This window comes from Apteryx mantelli, chromosome 5 (genome assembly GCF_036417845.1).
Source record: "Apteryx mantelli isolate bAptMan1 chromosome 5, bAptMan1.hap1, whole genome shotgun sequence".
NCBI classification, from domain to species: Eukaryota; Metazoa; Chordata; class Aves; order Apterygiformes; family Apterygidae; genus Apteryx; species Apteryx mantelli.
Genome location: NC_089982.1, coordinates 68857835 through 68876789, shown reverse-complemented (window position 1 = coordinate 68876789; position 18955 = coordinate 68857835). Strand labels below are relative to the sequence as shown.

General features: G+C 36.1%; 2 protein-coding genes across 12 annotated transcripts in view; one reads left to right on the top strand and one right to left on the bottom strand.

The window, feature by feature from the left end:
• Positions 1 to 634: 634 nt before the first annotated feature.
• On the top strand, positions 635 to 15485 carry PACRGL (parkin coregulated like). Of its 4 annotated transcripts, XM_013959994.2 has the most exons (9): positions 635 to 899; positions 4473 to 4626; positions 7192 to 7259; positions 8334 to 8424; positions 9606 to 9740; positions 11440 to 11547; positions 12569 to 12649; positions 13988 to 14205; positions 14494 to 15485. In XM_013959994.2, exons 2-8 carry the CDS (start codon positions 4486 to 4488, stop codon positions 14042 to 14044), a joined length of 681 nt encoding a protein of 226 aa, XP_013815448.2. In that variant the 5' UTR covers positions 635 to 899; positions 4473 to 4485; the 3' UTR covers positions 14045 to 14205; positions 14494 to 15485. The 4 variants fall into 4 exon arrangements, with proteins under 4 accessions (XP_013815448.2, XP_013815447.2, XP_013815446.2 ...); XM_013959993.2 differs by lacking the exon at positions 635 to 899 and having other exon boundaries at positions 4379 to 4626; positions 13988 to 14075; XM_013959992.2 differs by lacking the exon at positions 635 to 899 and having other exon boundaries at positions 4379 to 4626.
• KCNIP4 (potassium voltage-gated channel interacting protein 4) overlaps positions 15484 to 18955 on the bottom strand; it is a 466196-nt gene continuing 462724 nt past the window's right edge. For all 8 annotated transcript variants that reach the window (XM_013960002.2, XM_013960000.2, XM_067298181.1 and 5 more), the window contains one exon: positions 15484 to 17039. In XM_013960002.2, the coding sequence (XP_013815456.2) occupies positions 16992 to 17039 (48 nt within the window). In that variant the 3' untranslated portion in view covers positions 15484 to 16991. The remainder of the gene's footprint in view (positions 17040 to 18955) is intronic.

The window sequence follows — 18955 nt, the reverse complement described above, 5'->3', positions numbered from 1 at the left end:
GGAGCAACTAAAATTTCTACTGCATTTTACATGTCCATCTGATTGAACTGACTGATGGGACCCCAGGAGGGAAGCTGGATGCGGTCAGGCTGCCACGGCCCCACGGCTGTTGCTGGAGGGCTCGCCCTGAGAGTGGCTTTGCCCGAGGCCCGCGCAGGCTTAAAATCCTTCAACCCCCACCCCCAAGCGCCTGGCTATCGGGGCGGACGGGGATCCTGAAGCCATAGAGGGAAGCCGCTAGCATTCCACAGCAGGGATTATTAAAGATGGGGTGATCGTGGACATGGAAATGGGCTTTCCCTCCTGCGTGCCAGGCCTGGGAAGCGCCCAGCTTCGGCGCTGCTAAACCGTCCGGGCGCCTCCAACGGCCCCGGCACCTCCAACGGCCCCCGCACCTCCAACGGCCCCCAGCACTCCCGCTCCGCTCCCCGCCCCCGGGCCCGCGGCTGCGCATGCGCTCTCCACACCGCTCCCTCCCGGGCTCTGCCCCGCGCGGAATATTGGCCTCTCGGCGGCCCGTAGCTTCCCTGGTAACCGGCCGGAAGCGTAGCGGGGCGCGGTGCCGTGGCCGCCAGGTGAGGGGCGGCGGGGGCGCCCTGCCCCGGCCCGCCGGCAGCGACAGGCCCGGGCCCGGGCCCAGGCCCTGCGGTAGCGCCTCTGCGAAGCGGGGGCCGAGCCCCGGGGCGGCGCAGACCCGCAGGCAGCCCCCGGCCCCTTCGCCCGCGGGCACTGCGCGACCGCCTTTCCCGGCCCCGGTTTCGGCCTTCGGGGCCCGGAGGAGAGGGATCGCTGCGGCCCGCGGCCCTGCCCCGCGGCCCCTAACGGTAATGGTGCTGGGAGCCCTTCTCCTTTTCTTTCTCTGCCCCAGCTGCGCTGCGGGAGGGCTGTCACTCAGCCGGGTAAGTGAGCGAGTTCGATTTCCAGACTCTCCCTCCTTTCATTCCACCTTTCTTAAGTGACTTCCAGAAATCAAACTCCAGGCCTCACTTTTTCTCCTTTGAAAGGTAGCTTTTAAATGTGCTTTTTATGTTTCTGTTCAAGGATTTCTGTCTTCTGTTTGTCGTCTCATAGTAGGATGGTTCACTTCTGTGTTCAGCCTTGTATGTCACTTGTTTGATTTATAGCTGTTTTCCTGCTGTCTGATTTCTCTCTAAATGCATGTGATTCTGTCACCGCGTGACTACACAAGAACTTTCATCTTGTTCAGAAGGCTGAGACCTCCTTGTGAAAAGCCCTTTTTTCTGCTCTCTGCTACCTCCTCCTCTGACAGTGCATGTATGCTTTATCTCAGCTGTGTTTTTTTTAAACACAGTTATCACTGTTCTTGACTCCCATCTTCACCATTACCCCGGAGGGCTGACATTGTTTCTGTCTGTTGTCACACCTTTTATTTTTTACTTCCTCTGATGGTAGGACCAGTGATTTTTTTTGAAATGCATCTAGATTTTGTCATTATTTAACCTCTTAGTCCTTGACATGTATCTTCGTTACCTCTTGGAAGAGGAGAAGTTTTATTATAAGCAACTGTATTGTTACCACATTATCTTTCCTTCTAAATGTTTGTAGATTTTCTATAAGCACAAGGTCAATTGCAAAAAAATTAACAGTACTAACTTATTTGATCTATGTACCTGATTAAAATAGACTATGACCACTGCTTGCCACATGAGAAGATCATTTGTCTCTCAACAAAGCTCTTCAGAATACTTTTCTGAGGAAAGTATTAGTGTTATTTTTTAGCAAGATAACTGTTAGCATTATAAGCAAGTGTATGTTTCAAATGTTTACACTGATAGCATTATTTTATGATGTATAATGGTATCTTATGATATGTAACGGTAATGTCAGGAACTTATCTTGCTATTTTATACTTTTATATTATAAAAAATCTCAATTCCTATTTTTCTGATAGTTAGAAATGCGTTTTCTAACTCTAGTGAAGTTTTGTGATAATAAGCTGGCACTTACAGAATCAGTACATTTTCTTCTGAGTTACTGGTTATGCTTTAGGGCTTCAGAATTATTTTTGGTTTTAACGATTTGCATTTTGCAAAAATAGTAGTTCCTGTAAGTGGCATGTATGTTTTCTATGTCTTCTGAAAAGACTTAATTGTCTAATTGTAGTATGTTAATTCTTCTTTTAAGAAGAATCATCAGTGGAGACAGCCTATATGCTAAGAATGAAATTAAAGAGATTCCAAGATGTACAGTGGATGAAATGATTCAAATCACTAGTACTGATTAAATTGACAGTCAAGAAATATTGGTTTAAACTTTCCGTTTTAGTTTTGCTTTGTATTTGGATTTCAGTTATTTTCCTACATTTGGTTGTCACTTGTTGATAATCATTATAATACATTGGTTTGTGGTGTTTGTTGAACTACATGCTACATTTACTTCTTTCTACATGCCATAAGGACATAGTGTATCTATACATGTTCTGGGACACTTTCCACTTCTGAGTGGAAGCAGAGATATTTCTAAAGATTTACTGATTTAGGTGAAGCCAAAAGACTTCATAACTAGAAGTTCTGTCTGACGGGAAGTAAGCATTAAGTGAGACCACCTAAGCAACAAGGACTGCTTTTATAAGAATCTGGCAGAGATTGGGGTAGGGGGTTCTCTTCCCCCCCCCCTCCCCCCAGGGAGGGGAAGCAGCATAAGAAAGAATTTCTGCCTCTCTAGTTCATCCTCATCTCAGTATTTGGAATTTGCCTGTGTGTTGGTAAACAGGTGCCGTTGTCTCACAAAGATGATGGCTGGATGACAAGAGCCCTGGTCATCCTTATGGCAATATGTTTGCTTATTTGTATTATTTATTCTTATTGTTTTTATTTCTATATGATGTCATTTCTTGTTTAATAAAGTAATGTCACTTCTTATTTACCAATTTTTTTCTATCCAAACTGTGCCTCAGAATAAATCAAGATGAAAATTAATAATAATGGACAAAACTAGCATTCACACTTCATCATTTTATTAACATCATGTAATATGTGTTTGATAAGTAAAGCAACATGGAATCATTCTATGTTAAAAAAACTTTATATATTAGATGAAGTCCTCAGCTAATATTGTTAATTAGTTGTGGTCACTATGTTCTTCAAGATTTTGGAAGCATTAAATAATATCTTCTTCACGCTTGTAATTTTTTGGGGAGAAGAGTTGTGCTAAAAAGTGAGAAAGCAAGATATCTTGCTTTTTCACTTTGAAACCACTAATAATGTGAACTAAGTTTAGCTGAGTAGGACAGCTAGCTGAATCAACTGAAATGAAAAAAAAAAAGAATTCTGTACCAGTAAAAACAACAACAACAACAAACCCCAGAAAAACAGAAAACAACCTCCCCCCAACTTCATCCCACCCCCACGCAGCATTTCAGAAACTGGTTCTAAATATATAATATAGAACTTCTACCTATCAATGCTTTGACTTTCTTTAGAACTTGGGCCATACATAGATGCTGCTTAAATATTTAATTGGGATTACTTCATCCAAATGTGGCAGAGGACTAAAAAGGAAAATAATTTTGCTCTTACGAGTTTTATAAAAATAGGTGGCTGGATAGAGGGAAGAGATCCTATACGGATTGAGAGAAAAGATGTGATTTCCTCTCACTTTATTTAGAAACCGAAAAATTAATGTTTATCTGTTTCGGTATGTTAGAAAACATCTGAAAATCTTGTCTTTTCCCAGGAACAAGTTACATTCTGCATCATAGTGTCATGTTTGGTGTGTTAACTAGAAAGACAATAGTCTAAACAATTTCATCCTAATTACATGTATTTTAGTATAGTCGATGCATTAATAATTAGAATATATGTGTATTTATCTTCATTTTTAAAAATGTATGCAGAAAGTTATTTTTTGCAAACTAACAAAATACTTTCATTTTCTTCCTGGAATTGGAATTTATTTTCTGTGTTCTTTTTTGCTCCTTTATATTTCTGTTCTTTTCTCTTACTGATTCTGCTTTGGTTTTTGTGTCCTGAGTCCCTCTGCTTACTCTCGAATTCATTCCTTCATCCTGACCATTCCCCAGATTGTTATGTCTTCTGCTTTAACTGTACCAGCCACAGCCTAGAAGGGTTTTTTTTCCCCCACTCTGGGCTGCTCTGCTGGGCTGAGCGCTGGTGCCGCTCTGATTCCTGTGGCTACCCTAAAGGCAAACTGTAGCCAATTTCACTTTTGCTGCAGGTGTCTCACAGCAAAGAAATAAAAGAAAGCAGCACAGGACTAGAAGATGTGGTGATGTGCATTTGAAAGATGGAGTGACTGGCTCCTCTGTCAAAATTGTGCTATGCTCTGTTTAGGATATATAAGGATAAGCACTTCTTTTGTAATATATTTGTTCAAATTTTCTTCACTGTTTGTTCATGTGAATCTTTGGACTCAGGTATTCTAACCCTTAATGTAGTATCGTGTAGGAATGAGAATTAATTTATGTTTTTCATCGTTTCTGTTCTGGAAAGTAATGTTATAAGAATGTCATCAAGCATCCGAATAAAACCGAAGACTGCAATACAGAAGAGCAAGACATCTTCTCCTTTGCCTTGTTCTCCAGAACCTGCAATTAAGCCACAGCCAAAGCCTAGTGACAAACTGAATCCCAAAACTATTGATCCGGTATGTATAGATTGTGGGGGTTTTTTGATGGCTTAAAAAAAAAAAGCGTTTTGGGGAAATATGCTCTATGCATCTCTGTTCTTGTGCTCTTCCTTGGAAAATGCTGAGATAGGAATATTTACTAGACAGACCTATGGTCTGACCTAGCATGCTATTCGTAGGCAAATTCCTCATATACTGCTTGGCTCTAAACAAATACCAAAGTTCTAAGGAAGCTCTGTAAGTAAAAAAGTGATTTTTTTTTTTTAAGAGTAGGCCAACATGTTAGATTTACTACAGTTACTGTGTTTATTACATAAAGTATTTAATGCAACATATCTCAGATGTGCTTTCCAGATTAACACTTATTACTTTGCAGTTCTCTCAAAATAAGTGTCATACCTGGGTGGAACTTCCATATTGAAATGTTGGGGCGGGGGGGGTTGTAACAGCCTTAACTTGCAGAAACACTGTTTTCTTTATTTTCTGATGTATCTAATACAGTTAGCAGATGACTGATAGACTTTTTCTTTTAATCACAACTATTGACAACTAATATTGTTTTTTCATGTCCTGAAAATTTAACTTAAATTTTTCATTTCTTTACAAAAATTATGTGCAGTAACAATTAACTTAAAATTTTGAAGTATCTTCTTTTGGCCAATAATATTGATGCCAGAAATGCATCCTGATCAGGAATGCGGTAGAAGGTAAAAAGGTGTGCAGAAGTGTTGTTTTTCATAATGCATCCTTTTCGTTTGTTAGAGTTCTCTTGTAGGAAGCAATGTCCTTACTTTAGAAAATACATGCAGAAGATGCTTCCTCTGGATGCTGGTCCAATTCTCTAAATTTAAACTAAACTTTTGTTCCCGTACATTCCTTGATATCAAAGCACAGTTGCCTGAGGCATAAAATGGTTATTACTTTCTTTTAAAAAGAATTCTTGATACAACCATGGTTTGGGTGGCAGTTCTTTATTTTCTGTGCTCCTTTCCCCACCCAAAAAAATCTAGGACTAAGAGATAAAAAGGATTATTTTCTAATTATAAACTTGTGCTTGGCCCAGTGGGGTAACTGGTCTCAGTTATGGCTTTGATAACCTGTGCCACGTTGTGCAAGAAAACTAAGACTCAGGTAGTATCTTGAAGATCATCTAGACCTCATAAAATCTAGTGAATTAGTTGACAGTGAGAATTATGTGTCAGAAGTCTCTTACTGAGTCCCTCAATCAAGAGAAAAAGGCAGTTCATGCCTTGCTTCTAAGTAGAAGTTTTTGGAAAAGAATCCCGCAAGAATCAGACATTATATTTAGTAGGATTTTGTAAATTCCTGCAGAAGGCTGGCATCTTAAAGAAAATGGCCCATTTGATGTGGATCGCCCTCACACGTAAGAAAGAAGCTAATCATTCAGGGAAAGTCCATTGAAAACGAGGGAGAGACTCACCTTAACTCCCCAAAACTGTGCGCATGTAATCCTTTGCGAAGTACTTGGGATCTCTGGAGAAGACTAATGAAAGGAGCTTCTAATTTCAAGGAAGTCCTGTGCCTGGAGAACTAGCCTTGAATGCGTGAGTTATAGCTCACCACTGGGTCATGCCAGCCAAACGATTAGGAATATCACAGGCTTTTTAGAAAACTTTCAGAGTGCAAGGTACTTAGAAGAGGTACTAGTCTGCCGTTAGCAGAGACTGAATATTTTCTAACTGTGTGGGGGGATTTTTTTTCTCTCATGAAACTTTTTTGTAAGTGCTACAGTGACTCAGTTAAGCCAAGATAAAGTCAAATCATGCATGCAAAATTTTAACAGAATGTTAATGTAAGTTCAGTCACTCAAAAGATAGGAATTCAGATTTCATAGTATTCCCTTGCATATGTGCTTTGTGATAAAGTCTTTAATCTGGAAAATTGTATTGAATGATCATGCTAATAAACTATCATAGTTCATGTGCATAAGAAGGATATATGTGATTAAAAAATAAATTTGTGTAGATGTTCTCTCACATGAAGCTCCTTGTCTCCTTTTCCAGTGAGTTCTCCCTAGATTCTCACCCAATATCAGCTTCCCCACTAATTTCCGGTGCCCTCATACCATCTTCCCAACATCTGCAGTTTCTGCCACATCTTGCTGCCTTGTATTTTTATCTATACTCAGATCAGGCTGGAATGGAGTAAATCTGTCTTCTGCACGTTACCTATGTAGCAGCAACAAGAATATCAAAAGAGTAAGAGATCCCTAATCTGTCAAGGAGAGAACTAGTAAAACTTCAGTGTTAACGTTTGCATGAAAAAATAGAAAAATAAGAGGAGCATTCCATCAGCAGAGCACTGACTATTTATTATTTGTTAATTTTTAAACCTTCCTATCCAGACAGTTTTGGGAGGCATTTAGTTTATCAGTCTCTGATAAATGTGTCAAATATATTTTTTTTTCCATCCCACATATGCAGTTCTTTTTTGATTTTTTTTTTTTAATCATATGAATAAGTTGCATTTTTACTAAACTGCAATTCTCACATATATTCAAAATAGTTATCAAATATTACTATTATGAATGATACATCTCTCCATCTCCTTTTGTCCTCACAGTTTGGTGATCATTCTAGAGCACCTTCTGCATTTGCTGCTATTTATGCTAAAGGTGGTGTTCCATGCAGGTAATGTGGGTTTTTTTTCTTTATTTTTTGTTTTACTTACTTTCTTATGGTTAGGTAGAATTAAGTAGATTGAAATAAGTCTGTTCAAAACTGCTTGATCTTTATAGATAGGCTGTTTGATTACATTCATTTCTGAAAGTATTTCTATATTTTAATTCCTTTCAAAGAAGGAAGCAATTTCCCATATGTCTGAATTTGTCTTCTTTTGGTCTTTTTTTATGCTGTGTTGATACTGAAGCTGCATGTTTTCAAGAGTAGCGAGGTACTTGCGGATTTGGTTTGCCAAGCCTTTTCCATGACAGAAGTTGATTTCTTCATGTAATAGTGTTTTCTTCCCCCTACTGACAAAGAAAATAAAATTAGTGCCATTTTAGCAAGTAAACATCTGGCAGCCTTTTTGTCTGCAGTAAGTAGTATAAGAATATTTTCTTTAATATTGCATTTCTATAATTGTCAGCAATATCAGATATTAACAAAACTACTTATAAGTAGTAGTCTGTGGATTTTTTTAATTACTTTTGTTTATTATATGTAGTAGGCACTCTTCTCTAGTGTTCTGTCAAGTGGATGCAGAGCTGCGTAATGCTTTTTAAAGTAATCATTAATACATGTATATACACCTATAATAATCATTAATGTTTAGTCCTTTTCTGTATCTTAGTAATGAATGATGAATTCCAGTATGATTTTTTTTTTTTTCTTTTGGTTTCAGCTGATTTCCCTTACCAGTTGTTATTGAGGAAAGTGTTTATTGACTTTTATCAGCATAAGTAACTTTGCACAGGGAACATCTTTTGTGTCAGTATGAGAGGCATGCTATAATTTTTGTAACTTTTATTTCTGATTTCTGTGTGATTGGGAGTAGAACTTAAACTGCCATGTTGGGAAGCTGTAATAGTTCCACTCTTATATACCATTAAAAATTTCAATAAGAAGGGCAACATATATTGAAATTGTGTATATAACATTATAGTACTCTTGCAAACCAACTGGGGATATTTCAATGTGAATAGTGTTAGCAATAAATTATATATAACAATATTTTAATCTGTTAAAACTTAATTTATGTAATAGGTTAATACATGGCGCAGTAAAGCACAGACTACAATGGGAATGCCTTCCTGAAACTGTTCCTTTTGACCCTCTTCTTATAACTTTGGCAGAGGTAAACTCACTTTTCTTTTAAAGTAGTGACCTATGTGCTGAAATGAGTGGGTCTAGACAGCTACCTTGGTGAAAATTGCCCTTTGTGTGTTACATCTGTACAATATAAATAGCTCAAATTGCGTTTTATACCAGGTTAAGGTAACTAACTCAGACTCACCTAGTAGGGAAATATGCAAAAACATTTATGGAGATCTTGCATGAATGAAGGTGGCTGGTAACCTTGGCTTTTGTAATTCTTTAGTTAGAGTATTCTGGGAGAGCTCGGTAGAACTATATAACTTTCAACATACTGGCTGGATATAAGGATCTCAGCCTTCCAATTGTTGAATGAAATTCTTGGATCCATTTGTGGACTTGGAGGTTCTTTTGTAAACAACCAATTTTGGGGGGATATAAAGCCCACCTACTGAAGTAAGAGTGCTCTGCTCCATAGATTGAACTAATTCAGGGGAAATAGAACCCTGTAAACAAAAGAAAGAAAATAAATACTATACATGTCCAGGCTTCTGTTTTCTTAGCATCATCCATGACATTTATCACCAAATACGCCAAATACGCTTCAGGAATCTGAGTGTTGAATCTAGTATGGAAGGTGGAACATAGCGCACACTGTAGAGGGCTTTTTTTTTTTTTTTTTTAATGAAACAAAACTGTCAATATCTGAAGTGGCTGAGAGCTCCTATTAAGGAAAGAAGAAAGAGATGGCTTGTGAATCTTTGAGTTCTGCTACTCAGGTCTTCACTAGGAGTGTGTATTTGTACTGTTTACAAGATTTTGCTGGTTTCTGTTCCCTCTCCTCTCCCACTAGTTCCCTTTACTCCCCCCCCCCCTTAAGAGTAGGGAAATCACTTACAAATACAGCCTATTCTTATTCATGGGCTTGTTGAAAAATGAATTTGGGTAAGTAGAATAAAGATAACGCAGTAAATATATTGATTGAATTGGCAGTATTCGTAATGTGAGGCTTAATATTCAATATTGCAAAATAAAAATGAATAAGAATATTCAGGGAGCAGAGTTGTACTCAATGGATCCACATGGTGGAGTAAGTGTATTTAATGTTTTGAATTGATGTAATAAAATCTAAACATTAGCTTGCTGCTAGTGGGATCTTTTTAATGCTGTTTTGTTTAAAAAGAAGATTAACTATTCAGCAAACATGTTTTACATTTTTAACAGGGCCTAAGGGAGACAAAACATCCCTATACATTTGTTTCAAAGGAAGGTTTTAAAGAGTTACTTATGGTTGAAGATGCTACTGAAAAAGCAGTCCCCTTGTTGCCTCGCCTAGTTCCAGTGTTAAAGGCTGCATTGGTATGTCTGACTTTTCCTGGAGAGATTTTCATAGCTTTGTTTATTCTTGTGCCAGTGAAGACTGCAGTGAAAATATTAATGTGATAAATCTGTAGGGTGGGGTGGGGGGAGGTGTGTGTTTCTTTTCCTCATGTTATCCCTGCCTTGTTTCTGTTAGACAAGTGTGTCTTTTAAGTTCAGATGAGAAACTCCTTGAATACCTTTATGTCAGTAGATCTGGGCAAATTTTGTAGAAATATTAAGAATCTGACTGGAGAAAACAGACAGAAATAAATGTAAGCATTGGTGGTGTTTTTATATGTATCCATAGAATAAAACATAAAAAAGAATGATATAAAGTAAAATGAAGATGCCAGAATAAATACTCATCTGTTGCATTCAAAGATTCAAAAATGCTGCAAGGATAAAACAGAGTATGTCAATGAGAAAAGGGAATAATAGAGCTAAAATGTTTAGGTCATATTCTTCATTTTTAAAAAGTTTGTAATTTTTGTACTCCTTCAGAAAATAAAGTGAGGTAAAAATATTGGCCTGGGAGGTAGTTTCTTTTGGGTCTTTTTCATGTTATTTTTCAGAGCCCTTTTTCTTGTTCATCCACTTTCTTTAATCTAGCTGTGCTTCAGTTCTGGTTTTAGAGAAATGGATGAACCTTCAAAAATTTATTGAGATCACAAATCAGAAATGTAGTAGATGACCAGTATTGTTTGTTATCAGTGTCTTTGGTTTAGTCTGGAAGATAAAATTCAGGAATTATTCTTGTCTTACACATCCAGTTATTGTTATTGTTCATCTGATAGCTTTCTTGTTGTGTTATTTTGGTATGATGTCTTGTTAAACTTTCTACTGCACATGCAATTGATGGCTTCTAAAAAAAAACCAAAACCTTCAGGTCCCAAATACCAAAGTGGAAAAATAACTGACTAAACAAAGGTCTGTATTAGAACAAGAAGAAACTAAGTGGTCATCAATCAATTTTTCTGCTAAGGGAAGAATAATATAACGAAACCATTAGAGAAGTCAGGTATAGTAGAACCTTCCCATGGGTGTAATAGGGATAAAGAAGCACCACAGAAGTAGCCAGGAGATTGATAATTGGTGACGAGTGGCAAAGCTGTAGTTGGCAAGGACCTAAATTCAGTGGTTCAGAAAGTCATTGGTTCCTGTGTTTTTCCAGCAAAGACAATAATTGTTATGCATTACTTATGAGTTAATCTGAATTTATTAAAGTTGCAACTAAAATGTGGTCTCCCAATTTCAACATATCCACATTTTAAAGGTTCTGTCTATTATACAGTGGAGCACAGTATGCAGGATCCATTCCAAATTGGAATATTTGAGGTAGTAAAGGGTTTCTCTTGACTGCTGAACTTGTTATTCCATCAAACATAAATTATTAGTTTCCTCATCTCATAATAAATGCAGGAGTTTCACTGATGACATTTTGTGAATGATTTTGTTTTCTACTTTTTGAAAAAAGATACTTCTACGTTTAAATGTTATATCTACATACAAATATTCAGTAGTACCTGTATTTCTAAACCTCTTGTAACTTTATAATTAGCAGTTACACAGTACTTTTAATTTTTCAAAGTACTATAACAAACTATAATGTAGAGAGTATGGTTTTAAAGTAGTTGTGCATTTGTCTGAAGATTACTCTTGGATAGGAATCTATTAATTTTTTTTCTTCCCTTTGAAGGCCCATTCAGCTGATGAAGTATTCGAAAGAGGATTGGATGCTTTAGTTCAGCTGAGTGCTGTTGTTGGCACTTCTCTTAATGATCACCTTAAGCTTCTACTCACAAATGTAGGTTTTTAATGCTGTAATAACAGATCAGCTGTATTTTTATGATATTTTTGTTGAGATGTTTACTGTAATATCTGCAGATATGGTGGAGGGCTCAGCAGTTCCATGAAAAGCATTACTTCATATATTCTTGTGTGCAAGTCCATCATTCTTTAATAATATCATGATTTATAAAGTTCTAAGAAGCGCCAAAAGCTGTTGTTAAAAAAAAAAAGAGAGAGAATAATGGAAGTGCTATCTCTACTATTTAAAAAAGATCCTGCCTTGAGCCCGAGGTGAAACAGACACTATGTTTGAAGGGATGCTTATGTTTACTGTAAAATGAAATTTGCATTTTAAAGTGTATATATTTTCAAAACTTTGTGAAAGTTGCAGTAAATTAACATAAGCAAATATTCCCACTTCTTTCAGATTCTACACAAGGAACTTTTTTTATTACATAAGCTTAGAGTAGGGTTATTGAAAATATTTTTATACTGAATTCTTCTGTGGACGTTCTTCCACTGTCAGACTGGCTTTTCACAATTTAGTTTAGCCTGCTTCCAAAGTGCACTTTTACTGCCAAATAAAAGGATGTTTGAGACACCTAGTGCAGAAGAGAGAATATGCAAGAGTTATTTTAGAGTATTTCCACTGTAGAAAATCCTTTTGATGCACATGAAAACTGTGCAAACTTTTAATGTGGACAGTATTCCAAGAATGACTTCATTTTAAGGTTAATACAACTGTAAAATTTCTTTGGTAAAACCAAAAATCTTCAAATAAGTATTTATATGGCTGCTGTTTATAAGAATTGGGAGCTTTTTTTGGATTTAAGTTTCTCATCAATGAACGTTCTACATTTTTGCCATGAATTCATTCCTTTACTTTGGCATCAGTTACTGTAGAGTAATGGGGTTTTTGCTCTCATTTTCCTAAGATAAGATGAAATAATGTAATAAAACAGAAGTATATTGGACTTTTTGTTTATATTGTACTATATTGTACAACTATTTTTTCTTTTTTTTTACTCTTCAAATAGCTTTCAAGGAGATTAATGGACAAGAAATTTAAAGAAAAAATCACTGTTGCTTTACAAAAGTTGGAGCAATATGGTGGAAAGGTGAGTTGACCAGATGGTTATTGTGTAATCTGCACAGTTGAATGCAGTTTTGCCAAGAAAACTTCACTCTCCAGCTTTCAGATTAATACCCGCATCCTGAAAAGTGCTTATTTTTACATACCATGACTATTCATGTTTTATAAAACACGAGGTTTTGTACTGTGGCAATTTGGGGTGATATGTTCCAGTCCATAATGAAATAGTTGTTTTCATCCATTTGAGGTATTGAGTGATGACAGAAATGAAATTAAATCTATTCTGTATGATCCATATTCTACCAGTTAGCTTTTTATTGTCTCCATTTTTTTTAAACTCTTTCGTTTGTATTCTCCGTTGTTTGAATCTCTGAAGAGCAGGGACCAAAATGTAGGTCTAACACTTCTGAGCTTGTATGCCTTATCAGTAGGCACCTAAGTAGGTTGTCCTGAATTTTATTTTAGTCAGACATGATTTTTTTAAATGTTTTGAGTTTAGTTACTCTTACAGAAAGGCTTTAGAATTGAGTACTTAAGGTTTGGGGGATGGAGCAGGGGAGGAAGGTTCTTCTTCATTTTTGGGTGTGTGCATATTTATTTAAGAGCAATAGCAATGCTGGTATTACAAGTTTTTAAAACATCCTGACAGATAAAGAAGCATTTTTTTTTATTAATTACTTTTATTTATTTATTTGTGTGTAGTGAGGAGAGAAGAGGCAAATTAGCTTTCATCTTGTTCTGAGAATTTAGGCTGGTTAACAGAACTAATCCACTGAATCACTATCCCACATCTAATTCTTATGTCTCCTGATTTCTTGTAGCCTGTCAGTTTTACGAGTGGGTTTTCCTGTGTGTCTTTTATAAATACTGTAAGAAGATAAGGCAGAAAACTGGAAACAAACCCCTAAATTGTGATTATAGTCGTCAATATTATATAATCCAACTAATGAATTTATCAAATATCCATTTTAAATGAGTTATGTTTATGATTACTACATATGTTGGAAGTCCCTTCCAGCATACCACTCCTGTATTTAAAATCCTTCTTATCTCGTGTCTGTATTTATACCCAGTTTTAAATATGAGTTTACATAGCTTTTCTCCCTTGGATGTTTATTGTCCTCCATTAGTCATCTTTCCTCATCATGATGCTACATTTCACAGTTCATTGTTTTCATCCCTTTTAACAATAAATTTCTCAGTAAATATTAACTTTTTTTGTTTTCTACTGCTTCGTTTAATAATAGCAAAGATAACTAAGTGGAAGTTGTGAATTATGTAATTACAAACACTATATGAATAGTCTTATATGTAGTGCTAATATTCCTTGTTTTGTTTAAATTTATTTTATTTTCATCACCAGGCGACTGTTGCTATCATCAAATCGAAAATCCCGACCTATTGTTCTATCTCCTCTTGAACAAGAAATCTGTAGTGATTTGCACTGCAAGGTGAAGCTTGGAGAGAAACTGCCTGTGTACATCACTAATATATTTGGGGTATCACATATTCTCTTACGCTAACCACAGCTCTTCTGCAGTATGATGGAGAGTGGGAAAAGTCGCATCAGTTGGTGAAAATGTAATTATGGAAGACCCTTTAAAATAATTATCTCTGTGGCTGGTATTTGTAAGCACAGAAGTGCACAAACAATGACATTGACTAATTGGCTATTTTTTCAAAAGTATAGTCAATACTGATTTGTATTTTGTCGTAAATTAAATTTCCTTTAATAGTTCTGCAGTGCTTAATATTTTATATGTTTGTTTGATGTAAAATAATTTGACTGTATTTACTTAAATAGTAGCAAACTTAGTGTTAAATTAAATGTGTATGCTTACGTTTGAAAACCTGTTATTTGTGCCACAGACACAGATGACCCCAGTTTGGATTCATCAGGATAGACGTAGATCTATGCGAACTCAGCTCAACTTTTGCAGAGTCAGCTTTTACAGATGTGAAGCTCAAGGTACCAAACAGGTAGCAAACACTGCAGAATTGAGCCTGCTCAGTGCAGCAGTGTTCTCAGCACACTGTTCTTAGAGCTGGGGAGGCTCTGGAGAGCACGGTACAGAGGCATCAAGGCATCAGGTTGCTCCATGTAGCTGCAGCCTAGGTTTTGCTGGACTAATTCATTCCAGGGAGCTAAATATAAGCAGAGAGAACTGTTTTGGTTTTGGGCTTGTTTGTTTGTTTGTTTTTGGTTTTTTACACCATACTCCCTTGCATTCAGTTCTGTAATGCTGCAGATATGCTTGGGACTAGCTTGTGAATTCAGCCTTGGAAAAGCTAATAAGCTTTGAAATGTGGAAGCTGTAGAGAAACATGCACTAAATACTGTAAAACTAAAGACAAAAAGACTGTAGAGCCAACTTACCCAGCTGTCAAGCCCCGCAGGATGTGGCATTTGTCTATGAGCATACTGGAGCTTGATTGCAAAATGCTTCCCAATAGGTCTTGTAATAAACACTAGGCAGGTTTGATATTGTTCTGAGTTACCCCATGAGGGAGAGCTGACTGAGGTAAGTAACAAAATTTGCCGTAGCATCTTTTCCCTGAGGCAAATTAAATTCTGGAAATAAATTTGTTGAAAGGGGTTTTTTTGTTTTTGTTTTTTTTAAGTCATGAAAAGATGGTGTTGCATAGGGAGTTAAAAAAATGCCTTGGTCATGTGAAAGCATGTTTGGAAAATTACCACTGGGTGGTTATATTAAATTTAATTGAACTGTACTAAGATTAGTTAAGATGTATGTATTTAAGTTTTTAAAACTAAATTAATTTTGTTAGCAAAAACGTTAAATCTGAAGAAATGCAACTGTTTGTTTTAACAGCAGAAAAATAAAAGCAACCATTCTCCTGTGTTTTTCATGTTTGTTTATTTTTTACAAAATGTGCACATTTAGTTTACACGAACACTCTACAGCAAATTTCAGGTGTACATGTATTGTACTACTCTTATTCTACACTGGTGATAGCAGAGCAACCTTCAACATGCCTCTTAACATCCCATCTCTACACCAGAATAGATACCTGATTTATTTTTGCAAAAGAATGTTTGTAGCATTCTTTCTACCTCTTTAATCCCCTTTCACATTTTCTGCAGCAATGTCACAATGAAGATTGGTCTATCTCTGATAGCATTTCACATATTTTTGAATATTAGCATATAAAATCTCTGGACAGTAAATCATAAAAATTAAATGTGTATGTGGGGCAGAAACAGTGTTATGTTTTAGATACTTTTTTTTAAAATCTTTCTAGATTCAGAATTAAGGCAGTTCAATGTAATGATCCTAAACACTGTAGACATAATAGATGATATATAGCTGAAGTTTCCATTTCTTCCTGTTTTTTCTAATAATTAAAGATTAAACAGATGTTAGCCTATCTAGCATCCATTATTAGTGATGTTACTACGTACAGATGCTCATCCTGAGTGCTGAGCTGGAATGGAAGCTTCAAAAGAACTTTTGCCTTTTTCTTCATTAAAGGCAGTAAGACACATACTTATGAAAACAATTCTGGGATCCGGTCAGGTTTTCTTTGAGAAGGGTCAGCTCAGAGGATCCTTAATTTTAAGCAGAGAACTGACACATCCAACAAGAATTAGAAATACAGTATATCAGACTCCTGATATACATGTCATAAAAAATTGAATGCAGATTTATTAGCTAAGTACAAGTGATAGAAGTTTACTAGCATTTGGTGGGCAATAAATCTACCTCTATCTGTTTCTTTTTCTATTTTTTGTTATAAAATGATTCTTCCTCTCATAACTTAGGGTTTTTTTAAGAGGAGAGAAGCAATTCAAAGGTGGAAAGCCATTGCAGGAAGATGTGCATTCACATTGATTATAGCACTTTAACTCAAAGTATTATTCAAAAAAAAAAGAGGACTACACCATACAAATGTGAAAAGAAAATACACGGTAATGCCTCTGTATAAATTAGAAGCTAACATTTAAGAAATACAGTCAAACACCTGGAGCTGAATCCAGTACAAATGAGTAGCAAAACTAGCTAGTTTTTAGTCTCCTTGTGATGGTATCTATTTTATCTAGGGGTTGGAATGATAATAAAGCTGTATAATGTCAGGTCCTATTTTGTCTGGCTTTGGAGTAGAAAGCTGACTTTTTATACCAATCTTTAACTAAGTAGCCACTGTTGAAGTGATAAATTATATAATTTAACAATTGGAAAGTTTGGGGGGGGGGGCTTAATAATAAAAAAGGCTTATTTGCATAATACATATCTCAGTGTAAAGCTGAGTAATTTTTTTTTGTGATAAACATGGGAAATCCATCCTTTAGGTAATGTTGCAGAATAGCTCTTATTTGTCCATTAGTTGCTGAGCTAATAACATCTTCGTTAAATCACATTTTCAAAGAGCTGCATGGAGCGCATTATATTCTCATCCTGGGGAAGAAAAAAAAAAAAAAGTAAAGCAAAAATCTTATGCCGTTAGAAATGTTGCTGGCAAATATCTGTAGTGAAATTGGGTAGAACTAACTGTACTTTAATGACAACGTCTACTTCTCAGGTTGTTTAGAGAAACTGTTAGAGGAAGAAGGCCATTAATTAATCTTCACTTAAATAGATATTTTGTAGGTGTTAATTAAACCAAAAACAAATCTGTCAAGAATGCATTAGAGTGCTAAGAAAATTAAGCGCAGTATTTTGGAATTATAAATTTATATCCAGTATAACATAAAAAACTATATAGCCAATAAATACTCAAGGAATATTTGTTTTATATCTGAGGTGTGAATCAGGAATTGTTGCATAGTATATGAAATTGTATAGTATTTTAGTATATGTAAGCCTTTTTGCCTTTCTGGAGCACCCTATCAAGTAACTAGGGATGATTTTAAAATAAAATAGGTTTAAGCATGCATCTTTGTATAAATTAAAGAATCAGTTAATTCCCCAAATATCACTGCAACACTCTGGTTCCTCAGCTTAGATTTTCCTTGTGTTCACCCTGAAAGATGTTGACTGCTTTCTAATGCTATTTCTGCTTTCTGATTGCTTTGCATTAGATAGATAGGTAACAAAACCTACTTCAAAGTTATGCACAATGTTTACTGAAGCATCACTGTGTATTGCTGCTCCTCTCAGTAAATAACTGAGCACAGCAGTCAGGAAAAAAGAAATAATATCTACCTTTCAGTGCAGAGAAGACAAAGTTTACTTGTAGTAGCCCATATATAGTGACACTTCTGGCTCAACAGTGCAGTTGCATTCAAGAGCAGGTTGCATGCTCATATAGCAATTGCCGATCTCCACTGTAATGATCGTCTTTTGCAATTTGACTGCACACCCCTTAGTACTTTCTTGAGGGATTGAGTTACCTTTAATTCTAGTAAATAAGTAAGACTGACTTGGATATTTTAGTAAGTTTCTTGAAAGAGGTGTAAAAAAAAAAAAACAACCCACACACTTCATAGAAAGACGATCACATAGTATTCTCCACTACTGACAGGAAGTTATGTAGGCCTCTGTACATTAATGTTTCAGTAACACATGATCCATATTAACTTACAATTAAATAATTCACTGTTCAGTCTAGCTGCTGATTTGCTTTCCAGAAAATGACAACTCTGAGTAAATTTCTTGATTTCAATTAACTTTGATTCCATCTGTCATCACAAGTGACACTGTAAGAAGAAAATGATCTGCATGCTATTTTGTGTGGATAAACTTATCAAAGCAATATCTGATTTAATAGAAAATAATTATAGAGCTTAATGCTTAAGCGATTCCTGTGGGAAATTTACTTTACTAAATTACTGGCAATTAAAATAAGTTTTTCCAATGCATTGTTTTGAAACATTGATATACCACTGCAGATCACTGATTGATGCAAGGTTAAAATGTGTGGTTTAACTAGAATCAAAAATTAGTTATGTACTGAAGAAAACTGGCAGGTGCTTAAGAAAAACAGCTGGCACTAGTGATGTAGATGTTGACTTTCTTCTTGCTTTTAGTAGCAAGGACTAGCATAGACTACTTCATTAAGGCTTTGCCAAGCTTGCACCTTATTTGGCTCTTTACATGCTGATTTCATTTATTTTACAGGCAAGAAGAGTTCATATTATTCTGGGAAGCAAATGTTTCTGTTGCTGAAACAGCTGCATAGATTACCTCTGATCTATGCAAGCCTTCTCAACTTGACCACAACTTTTCCTGAACTATTCTTTAAATTGTAAAATCCCAAAATTCTAATTACTCCTTAAGATACATGGCATAAATAGTGACAGTTTTGAGCCAACTACTCCATTTGGTGATATTGAAAGTAAGCTTGCACTTTTCCTCCAGTTGATGATAGACTG

What these genes read in the sequence shown, in the direction of transcription:
- PACRGL (XM_013959993.2), top strand. Translation starts at nt 4,444, where the DNA reads ATGTTTTTCATCGTTTCTGTTCTGGAAAGTAATGTTATAAGAATGTCA. An exon ending in AAAGGTGGTGTTCCATGCAG is followed by an intron (nt 7,260 to 8,333) that starts GTAATGTGGGTT and finishes TTTATGTAATAG; the next exon opens with GTTAATACATGGCGCAGTAA. An exon ending in TTAAGCTTCTACTCACAAAT is followed by an intron (nt 11,548 to 12,568) that starts GTAGGTTTTTAA and finishes CTCTTCAAATAG; the next exon opens with CTTTCAAGGAGATTAATGGA.